The 18,960-nt window shown below is 33.3% G+C and overlaps 3 protein-coding genes across 3 annotated transcripts; all 3 read right to left on the bottom strand.

Annotated features, from left to right (window-relative positions):
* Positions 1-1,300: 1,300 nt before the first annotated feature.
* LOC122598272 (cytochrome b561 and DOMON domain-containing protein At3g61750) lies at positions 1,301-3,090 on the bottom strand. The gene is made up of 4 exons (XM_043770870.1): positions 2,900-3,090; positions 2,282-2,678; positions 1,900-2,210; positions 1,301-1,800 (listed from the first exon to the last, which is right to left on the bottom strand). Exons 1-4 carry the CDS (start codon positions 3,068-3,070, stop codon positions 1,525-1,527), a joined length of 1,155 nt encoding a protein of 384 aa, XP_043626805.1. The 5' UTR covers positions 3,071-3,090; the 3' UTR covers positions 1,301-1,524.
* Positions 3,091-4,243: 1,153 nt separating this feature from the next.
* On the bottom strand, positions 4,244-9,357 carry LOC122596310 (phragmoplastin DRP1A-like). The gene is made up of 16 exons (XM_043768859.1): positions 9,229-9,357; positions 8,177-8,240; positions 7,961-8,065; positions 7,755-7,856; positions 7,592-7,642; positions 7,448-7,509; positions 7,202-7,292; positions 6,941-7,005; positions 6,460-6,654; positions 6,218-6,337; positions 6,069-6,139; positions 5,750-5,975; positions 5,596-5,646; positions 5,003-5,231; positions 4,775-4,914; positions 4,244-4,505 (listed from the first exon to the last, which is right to left on the bottom strand). The coding sequence occupies exons 1-16, from the start codon at positions 9,355-9,357 to the stop codon at positions 4,377-4,379; spliced, it is 1,830 nt and encodes a 609-aa protein (XP_043624794.1). The 3' UTR covers positions 4,244-4,376.
* Positions 9,358-17,935: 8,578 nt separating this feature from the next.
* LOC122596571 lies at positions 17,936-18,731 on the bottom strand. The gene has a single exon (XM_043769180.1). The coding sequence runs from the start codon at positions 18,639-18,641 to the stop codon at positions 18,060-18,062; it is 582 nt and encodes a 193-aa protein (XP_043625115.1). The 5' UTR covers positions 18,642-18,731; the 3' UTR covers positions 17,936-18,059.
* Positions 18,732-18,960: the final 229 nt, after the last annotated feature.

Genomic DNA, 18,960 nt, shown 5'->3' on the forward strand with positions numbered 1-18,960 from the left:
AACATATACTTTTCATTCATTTAGGGAGCGACACAAAAATGTATCCAACTATACTGACTTTTAAATGTCGTGTAGTATCTTTTTTATAAAAAAAAACAAAAGTTATCAAATTTTGTAAAACGTATTTAAAAGTTTCGAAAATTTTTATCTCAATTTTTGTTAAATTTTTTATGTGTGGCTCTAGACATGATTTATTAATTAAATGGAAATGGATAATATACATGCAAGTGATGCAACACTTTATCAAAGAACGTTATGTTAAAATCCTTATGAAATGTAAATATCCATGTCACTCAATAATTAAATCAAACTAGAAAATGACACCTAATTAAAAAGTTGAGGAATCATGTGACGACAAATGATTATGAAAGACACATAAGATGCTTATGTGGATAGGCTCGGTGAGGGTCACATAAGACTCAATCATTCTCCTATGATGCACCGAAACTCCAGATAGGTAGATATACCCGTTTCAGAAACTCCATGGGAACGGAAACTCGTACGAAACGTGTACGAAACGTTTCTTTGAAGTTTCCATGTATACCGAAACGTGTCTGTGAAGATTCCATACAGTACCTAATTAATATTAGCGTTTCAATGAGTTTTTTCTATTCCAAAAACGACTCTCATCTTGCAACTATGCCTACCCCCAAACACAAACCAACTACATTATACAATTGAGATCACCATTAGGCTTTTTCTATTCTGAAAATGATTAGTAAAAATTTAATCCATAATTACCGGTCACTTTCAAGCATATATTATAAAATTATACATATATAATTATACATACTTTCTTAAGTCTCAAGTCTTTCTCTATATAAAATCAATATATTTTTATTTTTTTTATTGTCGTATCTTTGCCGTACCTGTATCCTAGATTTTTTAGTTTGCCGTTCCCTGTTCCCGTGCCACTTTGCCGTATCCATTTCGGTGCTACATAGTTATTCTCACGTATAGAGTTACAGGTATACTAAGATAGTAAGATACTAGATCCGAATCTTCGTGGTAGAGAAAGCATGAACAACGAGTACTTATGGGGAAAGTGCAGACATGATTTCAAAGAACAATTCAATCACTCAAAAAAGGGACAATTCAATGGTTACAAAACAAGCTATAGGAAGTCACTGCATCGCTACGAATGGAGCAAGAAAAAAAGGGCCATTGATGAGGATGAATTTCAAAACGCTTGTTTCTTTCACAAAAACTACATTCAGATTCAATCACTCAAAAAAGTATATAACATCTTCAAAGGAATATCTCTAATAATACCAAATACAGTATCAATCCAAACTAATACTTCTCTTAACTCTTGATCAAACTCATACTGGCTGACCAAATAACAACTCTCTGTCTATATATACAAAATTCTGTTCTTTAACAATCTTTAAGAAAAACCATTCAACGTAAAGGCTTTTAGCCTCTCGGTATCAAATCTTAAGCTCTTATAAGTTTCACTTTTCTGAAAATGGACAATGAATATTTCCTCGCAGTCTAAACATTTTTCGTGGATAATGAATACTTCTAGTGGACCGGATCCATTTGGAACGGTGGATTTGGAGAAAACTTTTTGGGTTTTTTCATCTTTGCCACTTCTAGGACAACAGACGTTACTATGACTGCAGCAAGAACAAAACCGTAACCAATCTTCCATGAACTTCCTGCATTAGCAAGTTGTATGCCTAGAAGTATATTCAAAGCTCCAGAAAAGAGCGCAATTCTGCCAACATAATGATGGTACCAGTTCCAATACAATCTATGCTTACTGTCTTGATTAGGCCTTATGAAGAATGCCATAACCTAAAATGCAACAAAATAGTAGATGTCTTATTTACTTGGTATTGGGTAAAATGACATTTCTCAAAAAGATAGTTTTGAAATTATAAATCTATTTTAAACCTGGAGAACAGTTAGCACAATTGCAGTCACCCCGAGGCCTTTATGTGCTGGTGCGTGGAAACCAAATTTGTTATACATATTTAATCCAACAAATCCTGCGGCGACAACAAATATGAACCCGACAAACTGAAAGGCTATATGCAGGTAATACCACAATGGGTCTTTGTGTTTGAAGTATCTAGCAACAATAGCCCCATATGGCAATATTATACCCCAGCCAAGTAAGCCCAATACCCCATGGGTCGTTTTTGAACGATGGAGACTGTTAGAAGGAGTTATTGAATCTGAACCTGATCCTGATCCTGAAGAGCCTAAAGACAAAAAGGACTTAACTTTAGCTAATGGTTGCAAAAATTCAAATAAATTGAGTCATTTGACGAACCTTGGGAGAAGTCCAAGTATATGGTAGTCTTGTCATCGTGAACTGATAGGAGGTGGTGTTCTGGGTACTTGGCTGAGAAAGCCAATAAAATCGGTTGAGTTTTGACTTGGCTCGGGTACTTGAGTTGATATGCTAAGTGAATCTTTGCACCATTAACAGTGACAAAAGGAGGAATACCCGTCAAGGGCAACTCACCCTTATCGTGTTTTACCTGTGAGGGCTTAAATCCTGCGGCGTAGTATTGTTTAATTACTGGATTACCCTTTCGGGTAATCCAACCAACCATAGCACTTGAGTTAAGCATCATACCATCTCTTGAGAACCCCATTGCAACATATCCACTTGTGTATGTTGCTGATAATACAATTGTCAAAACATGGTCTTTGCTTTGGGAGTACTGTTTTTGAAAAAGGAATTTAAGTTAAAATCAAATTACAAAGAAACCCAAATTTCTAATGTACAAAAATTACCTATTTACCTCTTGAACATACAGTTATTATTTCAATTTTAAGAAATGTGTAACTATAATACTTGATCTTGTAAATATAAAAAGAGCTTAAATGCATAAAAAAAAAAAACACGAAAATCACCATTGAAAGAAAGTGATCAAAAACTTACCCGAATTATGTATGAATTCCAAATGGGCTTACACACCATATGTGTCATATTAGCATAAGGAAGAGGAAGAAATGCATTGATATCTTCATTGCATTCATCCCCTATTACCACTGAAGCAGCCAAAATCGACACAAAAACAACCAAAATACACAATGTGGAACCCGAAGCCATTGCAAAATGAAGGTAACCAAGAAAAGCAAAAAGAAAAAACAGAGATAGATTTGAAAAAATTAGTAGGTCAGAAGGTTATGATGCATTTTTCACGAGGGTTACTTATGTTTAAAGGTTTCTATGTTGGTGGTAGTTGATAGAGAGATGGTGGGTAATCATCATCACACCATATTATAATCTCCCGCCATTTGTTCAAACTACCTTATAATTATTATTATTATTTTTTACTTTTAGCTCATGGAAAACCAATCTTATTAAAAATTGCAATACTTTTAGAGAAATCTTTTACAAATAACCATCTCTCCATCTCCAAGTTTAGGCGTAACGCGTCTTGAAGTTCCCATACACTGGTTCAAACCTCACTTGGTAAGCATCTTGGGATGATTATGAAAAAAGTCTAGGAAACAACCACGGAAATCATTTAGGACACATACATCAAAGCAAGCGTGACTTTTCCTAAAAAACATGGATCCCTCTATTTATTTATAAGGTACAAGTGGTAGTTTGTTCAGTTTCTTTCACAATTATCACAAAACTACATATTAGATATTTTGTGACAAAGCACAATCAACAGTTTATACTTTATACGACATACGTTTCATACTTGTTAGAAGTTAGGATACATGAATATTAATGTTTTGCATGATTGTATATTAATTGCAAACTAATAATGCATGTCATATAGTGTAGTTTGTGATTTTGTACTTTTGTTGGGTATTAAAGGGAAAATTTTCATGTTTGGCTGGGATGATAATTGAACATTGCGTAAAAAAGGTCTAAATAAAGGACAGCTTTTAAGGTTAAGGGGTCACAACTCACAACAGAGTTTGTTGGCTTTATGTGGGCCTTTCCGAATTGAAACTAATTGCAACATTTTATTAAAAAAAAATAGATATATGAAATGTACTATAACAAATCCTATATTTGAAAATAAATAGAGTTATTGATTGATTACCTGAGGTTAACATCAAACCACATGGAAGCTAAATGGTCGATTCGCAACTCTGTTGTACATTAGTTTCGTAAATCTCGATTTACTTCCCAGGCATCCCACAGACGGCACAGACCACTAGATGGTTGGCACTCGAGTAATCAGGTTTTGTGTTGAACCAGATCACAAATATTTGGCAATAGCCCTTTTCGACAGCTTTGATATATTATAGAAACAAATGATAGATGAAAAACAAAAAACATCATATTACTGCTTGCTATAAATTGTCTCAGATTCAATTTTACCAAGAAATTTGATCAAAATGAATATTTGTCAAATACAAATCTAAGTTTCTACACATAAGAAATGATTGATCTACTTGGCCCATATAACTGCATCGATCTCAGACTGTGCGGCTCGATGAAGCTCCAGTCTCTTCACTATGTTTTGGCGCCTTTGTGTTACCGCTGGATCTTCATCTAACAATTTACCCAAGTATTTTTCCTGTAGACAAAAATAAACTCAGAATATAATGACTCAAATTATAAAGTATGTAGCCCGGTTCAGAATTTCATAAATGGATATACAATACTCCGTATAATAGAACATAATATAATAACTAGGGGCCCGCTTTAATGGTCCTCATGACAAGCAAAATAGGACCAGTATCATATTCATTTCTGAGACCCATACAATACAGATTGGAAATATTGAAATGTTATATAAAAGAATATAGTTAATATCACTTTCAATGATTATAATAAGAAATTTACCTCCTTGGACCCCAACTCGGCAAAGAAATGATCCAGTAAGCTACGTTTGGCCTCACGCACTTGACAATACACAACAGATTTAGGAATGGCGTGCCTTAAAGTCCCAACCAACATATCGACATAAGATAAAACGGTTGATCCTGTTTTTATCAACAACAAAAAAATGGTTAATAGTATTCATAACTCGCGTATGTGTAATTTTGTTGGCATTGTGAGATATGTGCGTACCAACTCTACGAAGATAAGCATCATTATATCTATCAAAAATCGAGTGTGTTGGGTTTCCACCCTTCTCAATGTCTTGTGGAAGCTTCCGGAAAAAATCAACTGTCAAGTAACTGCACTCCATATCAACCAACTGTAAAGTAGCCCTTTTGCTTTCATTCCTCATCTGGTCTAATGATTCACAGGCTGCACTCTTAACTTCCACCTTAAGAGACGGATATTGTTTCAACTCCTACAAATTAGCAGAAACTAATCATGATCATTTCTAACAAAAAAAAAAACTCAACATGTAACATCCAGTTTTCTTCAAACTGTGACTCTGTAAGTAAAACTAAACGATAATGGCAGAAAAAGAAACTCCGATATATCATCACAACATTAATAATTTGGACCTACAAGATTCCTTTATTTTGACTTTATTGAGAGGTACATTATTATCACAAGAGTCGTGAAACTAACCGTGGTCTCATATTTTATAAATAAACTAGTACATAATTTCTAAGTGTACAAATATTTCATCTTTTATAAAACTTAGTACTTGCACACAGGAAAATCAAGGCATTATTATCACAACTCACAAGGGTGGTAATACTAACCGTGGTCTCATTTATCGACTTCTGAACCAAATCCTTCAGTATACCATGAACCTGGAACATCCAGTTTCAAGCTTATTTAAAAGAACAAAGCAAGTAAAATAGCAAAAAGAAAATACCAACTTATTAGATAAGTAATAAATATTTGCATACATACCGCATCAACTACTCCCTCTGCTGGAGCTTTGATAGTAACTAAACTAGATTCGATTAGACGACGGTATCCTTGTTCAGGGGCTATTAAATGAGGCTGATACCCATCGGCTTCAGTTATCACTTTTCTCACATTATCCATAGACACTAGCTTGTCAAACTGTAGCCTATTCAGAGCAGCGGGGAGTTGGTTATCAAACACCCCATACACTTTTTCACCGCCTGGTCGTCTGCAGCATATAATTTTCAATTGTTACCCAATATTTTAACAAAACTCTAAATACGAATATAGACTACATTCAAATGCCTCATCATATACATACATGCCATCAAGATGTTCTTTAAATGTCTGATCAAAAGCACGACATATCTCCATAATCATAAAGAGTTTGCCCTGCAAAACCGAAAAAGAATGGACAATATTATATATGAAAAAAAAGTGGCAAAGCAAGTAGACATGGAGAATGCTTACCCCGGCATCAACAGCGATGGGTTTCCCTAGACGAGTTAATTCTGTTTCAAGATCGATGATTGTTTTGCTGATTAGAGACTGAAGACCTGGAATGCGAGACTTAATCACAGATTCCAAATGCTGAACAATAAAATCATGAAAAAGAGCATGTTATCTATCTTAAAGCTTCTTCTGTTGAAAAGGATATAACGTGCATATACTGTAAACAAAGACAAATTTGCTCATGAATAAGATTAGTTTACCCCTGAAAGCAGTTTCCCAAGATGCTCAGAGCCCATTCTGTTAGCAAGATGTCTGTACTCGTAAGAATTAGTAAAGTATTCACGTTCTCTCCTCCGAGCAGCTATCATGTCAACACTTCTATTAATATCAGCTTGAGACCGGTTGACAACACCAATCCAAGGAAATTTCAGCCTATATGATCTTCCTTCCAAAATCTACAAAAACCAAAGGATGCATGACATTTTGAAAAGCAATATGCATGACATTTAAAAACTGAAGCGCTAATTAATCCATCAAAAGAACAGAACAAAAAGTTGTGAGTTCTACTCGGGTGTTGGTTATTTGAACTGTGATATAGATTAAACAGAAGATTTAGAGGGGGGGTTTTTCCACCACATCACTGTGTTTCGGATACCAGAACTGTTACCACCATGCATAAAAGGTTGATATACAAGTAACGTTGATTCAAAAATATTAAACTGTAAAAGGAGTTAATCTCACATCAACTGCATTAGTACCCTGATCCATAAGATCAATCTTTGTCAGAACTCCAAAAGTTCTCTCCCCTGTATAAACACATTACATATAACCAATTAAAATACAAAATACAAAGAACGTTATTAAGAAAAATATACATAATTAAACAAATTAAAGTGAAAGATAAACAGACTGAACCAGTTGTCTCTATGTAACAAACATGCAAGCCAATCAAATCCCATATCAACAAAATAGGTTTGTATATTTACAGTTATGGTACATTACCTTTTGGATCCACTTCACGAGCAATTCTGATAGCATCAGATGTTGCAAGATCTTGGTTAGCAGGAGAAACTGCCAGAATAATGCAGTTTGGCTGCAAAAAAGTAGACTGTTGCTTTAGCACTTCACTGATGAATTGATGATGATCAGAAACTGTGAGACTAAATATCATGCACAAAAAGGTAGCAGCGTTTCAAAACAATAAATAAAATTCACGAAAAGTTACCCTTGTCAGAAAGCAATATTTACCTTCTCTATATAGGATCGCACCAAGTTTTCAATGTCTTGCACAATATTATCTGACTGACCCTCTACAAAGATCATACAGATAAGATTATTTTAAGTAACCAGAGCCAAGTGACAAAAGATGCAAAAATTATAACATGAACTTACCAACAGCTACTTTTGTAAGACCAGGAAGATCAATCAGGGTCAAGTTCACAACTGTTAAAGATCAGACAAAAGTTAATTAGATATAATAACCAAGAGCTGCAAAATCATAAGAAATGTTTAATGGTTAAGAAGTAGAACAGATATTAACACAAGTATATCTCACCATTAGGGGAATAGATACTGAGATATATAGGAACAGAGGAGATCTGTTTGGTTCGACCTGTCTCTCGGTCAGTCTCATCAGCAATCTCCTTCCTTACAGCAACTAGAAAAAGAAATTAAATGTAGATTGACAGCTGATTACAACTTGCAAGTAGCAAACTTATGCACAATGATTGAGAAACAAAAGCATAACTCTGTTAGTCATACCATAATCAGTGAATATCTTTCTTGGTAGGTGAGCAAACTCTGCATATTCTTTTCCTTCCTCAATCCTATGAAGCTGCAGAACAAGAGGACGCCGTGTAACAATCCCTGCATATAGATGTACTCACTACTGTAGTTAATCATATCATTATGTGAATGCCAAAAAAATGATAGGCAGGATATATGAATTTAACAACTAAAACAAGTACGAGTAATTACCAGAACCACGAGGCAAAAAATCCTTTCCAACAATACTCTCCAGCACAGATGACTTTCCAGAACTCTAATAATATATAAGAGGAAGTCAGGAAGCAGAAACAAAACAAACGATGCTCAGTTTATGCCCTCAGAAATACTCTGTAAATCCCTGTTTAAATTAACTATGTAGGCACTTTCCTTATATCAGACCAAAAAGAAACCTCCAGGATTCACTCGTGACATAAAAATAACTTACAATACAAAATAACATCGCTAAACTAAAAGCAATCTCTACAATAAAGATGCTCAGATAAAAATTACCGATGAATCAACATACAGTCAATAGCTTTAGTATGCAAATACAGCAATTTACTGTCCATTATAACAAATAAACCTAGTCAAATTATCCATTATGCTGATACTGCATAAAATAATCTCGTGTCTGCCAAGGGTGAATTAATGATGGAACAAAACTTGAACCTATGATTAAACGGATAAAAAAAAAAGTTGTTCAGATACACAACTAGTAGTAAATTAATCGACTATTCCTGCAGAAAATGTATTTCCGCCTAAATCAACTATTTGTTACTAATTTGGATCCAATTCAATCAAGTGTTGCATCTTCCTATTCATTATGATGAATTATTTGCATGTTGTATGTATCGAAGGTCCAGTTCGTTGTTATTTGCATCTATATCTTAATATCTAACCTCCTTTCTAACTTAGAGTAATTTGACATGTTGCAGATTTTGATGACGTGTCAACTTATACGGCTATCACGTCAACAAAAACTACAAGTTTTTACCTTATGAAGAAGTAACCAGATACATAAAATAACACAATAAAGTAGTATTTTATCGAAAACTCGATCCTATTGAAAATTTGATACGCGATATAAGTAATATATATATATACACAGTTATGTCATCAAATAGTCGCAATATTATGACAATTTTTTTATTACAATAAAAACTACAGTAATAGGTAGCCCTAACATGCATCTACTGAAGTTACATATATATGTAGAGTATAATATAACATTATAAAAAATGTATATGTGTGTGTGTGTATACCTGACCGCCGACGACGGCGATTGACGGTAAGGCGTCCCAGAGAGTAGGAAGAGAGGATGATTGGCCAAAATCGCCTAACAATGTGCATGATTTTTGTAATTTGTTCACCAGATCAATTAAGCTCTCCATCGATATACACGATCCTTTTTTTTATATCAAAATTCAATTTTACTGAATGATTGATTGTTATTTGAATATATCAGCATTTATTTAGGGATTTGATGAAAGGATTATATGAAAAGTTTGTCGAAGAAACGGACTTAAGGTCGCCTTATGCATGCCCACGCAGGCGCGTGCTGAATAGTGTTAACGTTTCAACTTTTATCGCCCTTTTATTTTAGTTCACAAATAATGGTTCCTTGTTTTATACCGTAGGGGTGAGTAAATGCTAACCGAAAATCGAAAAAAATCAAAAAATCCTAATCGAAAAAATCAAAAAATCCTAATCAAAAAAACCAAAAACTTTCTAAAAACTGAAAGCTATGATTCGGTTTTAGTTTTTTAATGAAAAATTGAACCATAAAAATCAAACCAAAAATATATATTGTTTACTTTAATTCATATTTTTGTATCATTTTATTATTAATTTTTGGTAAATATATTAATATATTTGTGGTTTTAGGTGTGTATAATAAGATTATTTATGTGTTTTAAGTGAAAATATACAACAAAATTGATTTGCTTTAATAATTGTATAATTAAACAAAATGTAAAAAATATAAATAGATATATATATATAATATATAATTTGTTTGAAATTTGTAAAACTTACTTTTATGGATTGTTGTCATTGTTGTAGTGTTATTGTTAATAATATTATTTTGAAAACTTGTTAAAATTAATTATGGTGTAATTATAGGGTATAAACTTATAAACTTTTCAAGCTAAATTTGACCAAAACCACAAGTGGTTAATAACCGACTAAAACCGAAAAACAGAACCGAAATAAACCTAAACCAAAAAAAACCGAAACCCAATGGTTTTAGTTTTCAAAAATCGAATAGTACGGTTCGGTTTTAGTCAAAAACCGACCCAAACCGAACAGTACTCACCCCTACGAGTAAGTATTGATATTAAGGGTTTTGTTAAACTTTCCTTTGCATTAAATAGTTACGAGAAAAATGTATGATTGAGGTGGCGGCAATGGTGGTGATGTAATGATGGCGGCAGAGACAGAGCCATAATTATTTTTGCAAGGGGGCAAATTTATAAGTCGTTTGTCATATTTATCATGTCTCCAAAAACAAATTCATTGAAATTAATGATATATATGATTTAGAATAGCATGTAAGTTAGATGCTTCTAAGACAAATTAATGATATAAATTTATATTTAACTATTTTAAAAGTATACATAAGTTTCCATTTCCTTTTAGAAGTTACATGCCTCTAGAAAAATATATGTTTTCCTTTTATTTATTTACGAGAGATAGTGTCCGCGCGTTGCGACGGTGGGATAGTGGGGTGATAGGTCAAGTCATAAAGTATGATAGCCAAATGTTTTAGTCGTACGGGTTCCGCCCTCGAAATTAGAAATTCGTCGAAAGTATATCGAATAACATCTCTAAAGAAATAACATGAATTTTTTAAAACACTCATAGTTAAATAAAAGCTATTAGCCGGTTAATTATATCGAATGACACTCTAATTGAAAAAGGCTATCTGCCCTATAATGGAGCCACACGCCACACCCCACCCCACCCCAATACTGGCATAGTACTCTCCGCCTACTCTCCGTCACCCTTTCTTTCGTCTTCTAAACTATATAATGTATATCATCATCTACTATCAAATTTTTCATTTATTATTCTCATATAGTAATTTCAAAATGGCATCATAATCTGTTAATTTCTTAACTTTAGCTTTCTGGTTCACATAATAATAAGTCGTTTTTAGTAGAAGCTCTAATGGTGAAACAGAGCAAGAAGTTCCTGTTCTTCTTGCCCCGGTTTTTGGTTTTTTTTTTTGTTATTATAAAAATTACAATTGTTAAACATAAAAAAACCTCAAATTTACCGAATGACCCAAGTATTCTCACCTTTTTCCAGCGTCCACACACCTTATATATTCTCTATTTATTTTTATATTTTTATGGAAAAAAAAATACAAATATATACTCATAAAATAAAATTATACAGTATTATACTAAAATTGGAGTTGGGACTGTAACACCCGTCGTTTAAAAACATGGATTTCCAAAAACTTTCGCCTAACGGCGTTTAAAGAAAGCGGAAGTAAACTTTAAAAGTCCAAACCAGCAAAATCTGTTTGGTTTATTCATAAATGGTGTTACTAGCCATAACATAAAAATAAGTCTAAATGGAAACCCATCGGTTGCCCAACATCAAACAACCGACTACATTATCAATACAACTCTTTTTTTTTATCTAAACATAAGGCAAATGTCTAAAGCGAGCAGCCACTATGGGTAAACTATAGCCAGCTTCAAGATCATCTACCCATGCCTCACGTCTTCTCACATCTACCTCCTCACTAATGTTGGACCTGAGGGAACAACACATTTTAAAAGAGCAAGTGTTAGCTAACGAATTAGCTAAGTAAGATAACACATAAGTTATAAAACGTTTGTCCATTTAAAACATTATATAAAAGTCATAATTACATCGTCAAGGCACATATCACATCAATGCATCACATCATCCATAACATATCACCACATCAAACATCATCATCATAGGTTGAATCACCTAACTGTGCCTAATCATCTTTTACTTTACATATAACATATAAGCATCATCGTATAGTGTGACATAAGTCACTTACATTAGGCGTGACATAAGTCACTCATCACATATAAGGTGTAAGTTTGTGTGTAGGCGGTCATAGGACCTAACAGGAAACCTCACACCCGACTGGATAGATAAGCTTTTCAGCGGTCCATCAATGTCGTTAAGGAATGGCAAGTCAATCCAGGAGTAGTCCGTATGTTCAAAGACATTGGTGGGTAATCACTCCACCCGGAGATACTCAAACCACGTAATTATGTTGCAAGGAGCCACCCAAGCAACCATATACGCACTCACCGGGCAAGGGCAAGTACGGGTTAAGCTTAACACTTTCATATCATATACGAGCTCGATTTTCATCACATATAGTTTAGGTGTCCACATTACCTAAACATCATCACATATCATCTTTTACGTTTGGGCCCTTAAACGTGCACGTGTCATGGCAACTTAATAAGTCTAGTGAACTAGATGATCAAGCCATGTAATCATGCACATTTCACATATCATCAACATATAACACATTTCAATTCATCTCAAGATGTTACATAACATTTCATAGCATATCATTACATTGCATACATTGTTACAGCACGTACATCATCATATACCATTGCATATCGTATATCATTACAACATTGCATATCATTTATCATCTCATATCATATATCATTTCATAATAACTCAAAACATTTCATATCATATCATAACGTCACATATCTTTGGGGGTAACATTTCAGGCTTCAATATGCATATTGATAGCCCATATCACCTCCCGTATAATCCCGAATACCCATAAGCAACCAAGATATCATTAGGGGAAGTTATTATATGAAAACTATGTTTTTGTTGAACCCTCAGCGTGTCAAAGTAGTGTATCTTACCTCAATGGAGTGCACAAGAAATGATAACGTAAGTTACCGAGCTTTGTAAGTATTCCGACTACCTATAGTCATTAAACGACATAATGAGCTAATAAAATACCCACTTACTTATGGTCATAACTCAGGTCTCGATACCTATAAACATGACCCACGACAAGACTTGATGCATTAGAGGTTCGATTAATGCTTTAGAACTTACATAACTCGACGAAATTCGACATTCACTCACTAACTTAACCTTTCTGAACACTTGAAATCATCATCATCTTTTAAAATCATAACCATTAGAAAGTAGACTCTCTCACGGTTCCGTGGATAGCTTATTTGTCAAAATCGAAGTTACGGTTCAAAAGTTATGGTCGTTTATAAATGTTAACAAAATCAGTCCCTAACGGGAGTTACGAATATTTGTAACGGGAGTTACGCACCTAACGGGAGTTATGAAAATTTGTAACGGGAGTTACCGTGGAGGTGTTATCGCAATTACCCAGCTAACGGGAGTTACACAACCGTAACGGGAGTTACGACGACCAGTAGTGAAAAACAACCCCAAAACCTAACCAAACACATTCCAAACGACTTTAACACATCTTCAGGTCTTATGAACATCAAATACTCTTAAAATAAGACCAAAATCACTAATTGAAAATACCAATTAATCCTTGAATCATTCACCACATAAATCAATCATTGAATCACCCGAATAACATGAAATCGGTAACCGTTTAATCAATTAACCCAACCGAAACCCCATGGCCTGGATTGAATACTCATTTATGACTCATAAGATCAGATTTCAAGGAGAATATTACCTATTTTACCTGTAGATTACAAAAAGGATGCAAAAGGCTTGATCAACACACCCGAAAACGTATGAAGTCGCACAAGAATTGATCAAGGAGAGGAGGGACAACCTAGGGCTTGAAGAATGTGTTTTTGGAACTGAATAATGACAGGGATTAGGGTCTAATTACCCCTAAACCTGCTGTACAAACTTTTCTAAACTTACTTTCAAGCCCCTTCACTTCACATCTTTACATCTAAGGCTTAAACAACCTAACGGGAATACTTACTAACACTTTAATCACAATTAATCATCTTAAAGACATTAACACATGAATCATTAAAGCTTTAAAACCTTACACATAATGTACATTAATCACACATAAACATTAAATCTCTTAGAGACTTAACGGACACGTTGTGTTGACTTAACGACTCAAGTCAACCGTTAATTAAAAGTCCGGGATGTTACAGGGACAGTTGCCCCCAATGCCCCCACCGTGAAGTCGTCCTTGAACGGCGGCGGTGGCAGCACCGGGATTGGTGGTGGTGGCGGTGGTGCCAATGAGTAGTATTGATGTAAAGTTGCAATGATGTATGATACATCATCCATTAGAATGTGTACATTGTTGAAACTTAAAATCAATAATAAAATTTTAAGTTTCGGATTAAAAATCAAAAATAGGGTTAAAGACTATATTTAACATTTTTCTAAAATTAAAATAGGGTTAACCTCCGAATTTTAGTTATATATTCATTATAAAATTCAAAAGTAACATATTTGATATTTGATATGTTATATATAAGTTTTTTATATAAATTAGTAACATACCTTATAAAAACCCTAAAAGTATAGAATGGCTTATTATAATCTAAACTTTAACCTATTAGTCTATTACTTTTCGGCGGAACCTGATTCAAAGTGACTTGTAACTTTTCCTTTCTATCACTAACATTATATCTTATTAAAATAACTAAATAACAATAACGACTAGATTGTTACATTTTTTAATATTTTAAATTATTTTTGGCTATTTTTACCGGGCTATAAAAGGTTTTCAACATTTTGGTAGTTTGCACTTCATATTTAGTGCAAAATATGTCTTTATAAGTTTTATTATTAAGGAAAACAGTTTAAAATTCATTACATTGGCCTGTATTATTTTAACTCACGGTACTAATAAAAATTATCTCTATTCTAAAAATTGCATTGTATTGATTTAGCAGCCAGTGTTTTTACAATGACAATGTATGAAAAGGGTTGAGATGTTGGGAGTTTTTTTGTTCTTACTAAAGCAAATAGACCGCTTCCAAATTCTTTATTCTAATAAAGTAAAAAATAAAAAAATAAAAAATAACGTTTCGCTTGTTGAATATGAGGGTCGTTGATCTCTGCCTCAAATGCAAGGGCTCCAAACAAGTTATCCAATTCTATGCATAAATGTATAATATTTTATACTACCTGTTAATTTAATGCTTTATTTACAAGTTAGGATTAGCAATACTTTAAATTTAAATAGCGAAAAACATGATACACATCTTATCATGTGAGTACTGAAGAAAACATAAATTGTTAACTAACATTCATGTAGAAAAATAAAATATTGGGCTAAGTTACAAAAGATCTTTAAGTATTGTTCACTGTTCAAAGGATTAGTTATATCACAGAATCATCCATCTTCCAATTATAATGACCAAAATATCATTCTTCGTGGATTTCCACTTTTTATTGAAAATTTTTAATCTTCTTAGTGTTCAGTAAATAGCAGACTAATATTTTCAACAACTTTATTCTATTTTTAACCAACCTCTATCAAATGCCAAAAATTAAATCTTGAATTTTATTTAAAAACACAAAGAAAAACTCAATTAAATATTTGTTAACCCGGCCCCGGCAATAGCAAACTCCTTATTGTTGGATTTGTTGGAGCTAGTGACGTTGCAACAAAATATCTTTGACCAAATATAACATTGCTGAATAGGCTAAGTGGCTAACTACTGGATCAATGAAAATACCATGCGAACATAGAGTATCATATCCGGCTCATTGGGCCCATTTGGACTGCCCAGTCTGACATTCTGACTTACAAATAAACTTATTAGTAACATCAAACATGTAAGATTTATTAAGGTCTAACAATTTTTATCATCAGGCGTAAAATTTTAAATAAAAGTTTGTGTTTAAAACCATCAAGTGTGTAAAACATACTATAAAAAATAAAATAAAATAAAAAATAATAAAAAAGACAAAAGAAAAGAGAAAGAAAAATAGAAAGTGGTCATGTCTGCTACCATTGGTAAGATTTTAAGTCTGACTGGAGGATAGAGTATCTTTTAGATATGGAAATCAACGAGTGAAGAAGCCGGTACTTCTGAGCAATCCCGAAACAAGGAAGAAAGGGCTCGGTATAGAGTTAATCTGGTGAAGTGAACTTTCAACATACCTGCTACCATAGACAAGCTAGTGTATGTTGAGAACCGTCAGTTGACTTGGTTGGAGATGACTTTTATTTATTTATTTATTTCGGTATGATCAAGTATAAATTTGATATATTTTTAACATAAACATATTATAGTTATGAGCCTGCTGATTTATATACGAACATTAATAATCTTATAATTTATAAACATGTTGAAAAATCTTTCGGGTTCGTCTATATTCTACCTACAACCGAATCACATGTCTACACAAATCATCTTCTTCTTGCTAGGTTTCTTCGGATGACATGGCATTCTCATTGAAATAAATAGATGTTGGTCGTAATTATTGTGTTCTTCCCAAAATACATAACTATGTGTGTAATATGGAGCAAAAAATGCACTATAAATATTACGACATAAAACTAGCTCAAACCTCTATTTATAATTAATTTCAAAATAATGCCGCTTTGTCATGAAACTAATCCTTTTATTTGGAGAGATATTCAATTGAAACAAGCATATCTTTTAATTGATAAGAAAAATGAAGAAAACAAACTTCTAATAATAGTAAACACTTGTTAGAAACTTAGAATTGAAAATTCGCTTGACGTCATAGTGTTGCAATGTGTCTTGTAAATTGAACAGATTTGCATACATGTTCTTTAATAAAATATTGCTCCATGAGTCATATGGCAAAGAGGTTTTACCTAAAGACTTAAAAAGTGGAATTGTGGAAAGGAATTTGGGACATCCTTTTTCGAAATCCTAAACAATTCACATTGGACCATCCCTATAGGATCACACCAATCAGTTTAAGTCCGAATCTAATTACTTTGACTTGACATTATAATCATATATTAATAACTTTTAGCAAACGATTAGAAGCAGATTAGCATAACTTTAACTGTAGGAATCCACTCACATATAAACGGATTAAGATCCTCTAAAATTATTATTAACTTCATAGATAAAGTTGAGAGAAACTTGACCTTTAGATTTAAATCAAAGGTTAAAATTCAAAGTTGATATTTAAATCTTGATCCATGATTTTAATCCAAAAGTCAAAATCATCAACTTACCTATGAAGTTAACAATAACTTTATAGGATCTCAATCCCATAAAAACAAGGGCCAACAATGTAACCATGAAATGATAGTATTAGTACATTAGTACTTATATATGAGTAGTAAATTTAACACCCAAGTGGGTGTATATTATAATATGAAATATTGAAATGGTTCCATACCAAACTTGGGCACTTTTGGGTTTTATAGCATATACATTTCCCAATTGGGAAATCTTGGAAAAACTCATAAAATCAAAGGAATCTTTCTCAACGCACATAAATCTATCTCAAATGCAAGATGATCATAATCACATCCAAAACCTCAAAAATATCGATTGAAATTGCTTGGTTGAAGTACTTAAAGATTCACTATGGAACAGAAAATGTATTGTTTATTAAAGCATATCATAAACATAAATGTGATGATCCGTTAATCAATTTTTTAGCCGTGCACCACCAGATATTTTACGATGTTATAGTGTAAAATGTACATTATCATGAAACATGTTCCGAAGACGTGCAAACTAAATAAGAAGTTGATATACCGTATACGGATGAAAAGAGACCACCTTACAAAACATAAACCAGGAATCTCAAAAATCTCATGGCACATCTTGTTGTACCAATAATTCTATTTTGACAAAAAGTAGATGTAGAAACAGATCTTGTTGATGAAGCCTTCATATAACCCAAAACCAATAGACAACACATATCTTAATTTTGTCTTAAATCAATCTAATCTCAATTATAATCTCACACACCAAAAAGCAAATTATTAATCCATAACCCACAAGGCCACAATCTCAATTTCCTTCCAATTCCAATCTATCATTCCAATCATTATTTACAATTAACATTCCATTTCCAAACTTAAAACACAAAAACATTAACCTTAACGTTAACAAAAAACAAAAAACAGATTAAACCTTAATTAACAATGAAGACCCAACACAGATCCAGTTCTAACTTGAATAATAACACCACAACTAACCCCACTTTCAACTCTATGTGTAAAAACTTTCAAAACCCTAACTCTACCAACCAACTTCATCTTCGTCTCAACTTCCATGGTGGTCCCACCAACTTCCGGCACCGGAAAATCCGCAACGGAAAACTTCGCCGACATATGTTGTGTCCGACCACCTTCGATCTTTCCGGCGGGTATGAATATAAACCCAACTGGGGCATTTCCATAAGCTAATTGAAGTGAACTATCATAGTGGGTAAAAGAATCTCTATTTGGGTTTGTGACAGAAACAAATTGGAAAAAAGTGAAGTTTACAGTTGAGTTGGTATTTGAGATTGAGAAAGTTGGGAATTGTACGGAATCGACAGAGATTTTTGGGGGTTTTGGTTTGAAGACTAGGAAATATGTGATGGTTAGTGCAATGGCTAAGATGATTAGAAAGATTGTGGCTACTATACACGATGCTAGATTTGTGCCACCACTCGATGGTTTGGATCTATGATGATTGTGGTGGGTGTGGGTGTGGGTGTGCGGTTCATTACTCATGGTTTGATTTTGAAAAGAGTGAGTGTGGGTTGGGAGAAAGTGTGAAATTGGGTTAAAGTTTGTGTGGATTGTGGAAGTGTTTTTTTTGTCTCGACTCTTTTTATTTAGCTGTTTTATATTCTATACTTTACTCATCTATTTATTTATTTTTAAGATTCAATCGAGATACGATACAAGGAAAATAGGAAATACTATACAATGATGAAACTTTACTTAACTTAAACAACGAAATGTTGATTATTATGTGTCTTTATAAGTATTTAAAGGAATAAACCTCAACGTTTGTCATTCATGATGATTAAACTCAAAATATTAAGTA

The sequence above is a fragment of the Erigeron canadensis genome, chromosome 4 (assembly GCF_010389155.1).
Source record: "Erigeron canadensis isolate Cc75 chromosome 4, C_canadensis_v1, whole genome shotgun sequence".
In the NCBI taxonomy this organism is placed as follows: domain Eukaryota; kingdom Viridiplantae; phylum Streptophyta; class Magnoliopsida; order Asterales; family Asteraceae; genus Erigeron; species Erigeron canadensis.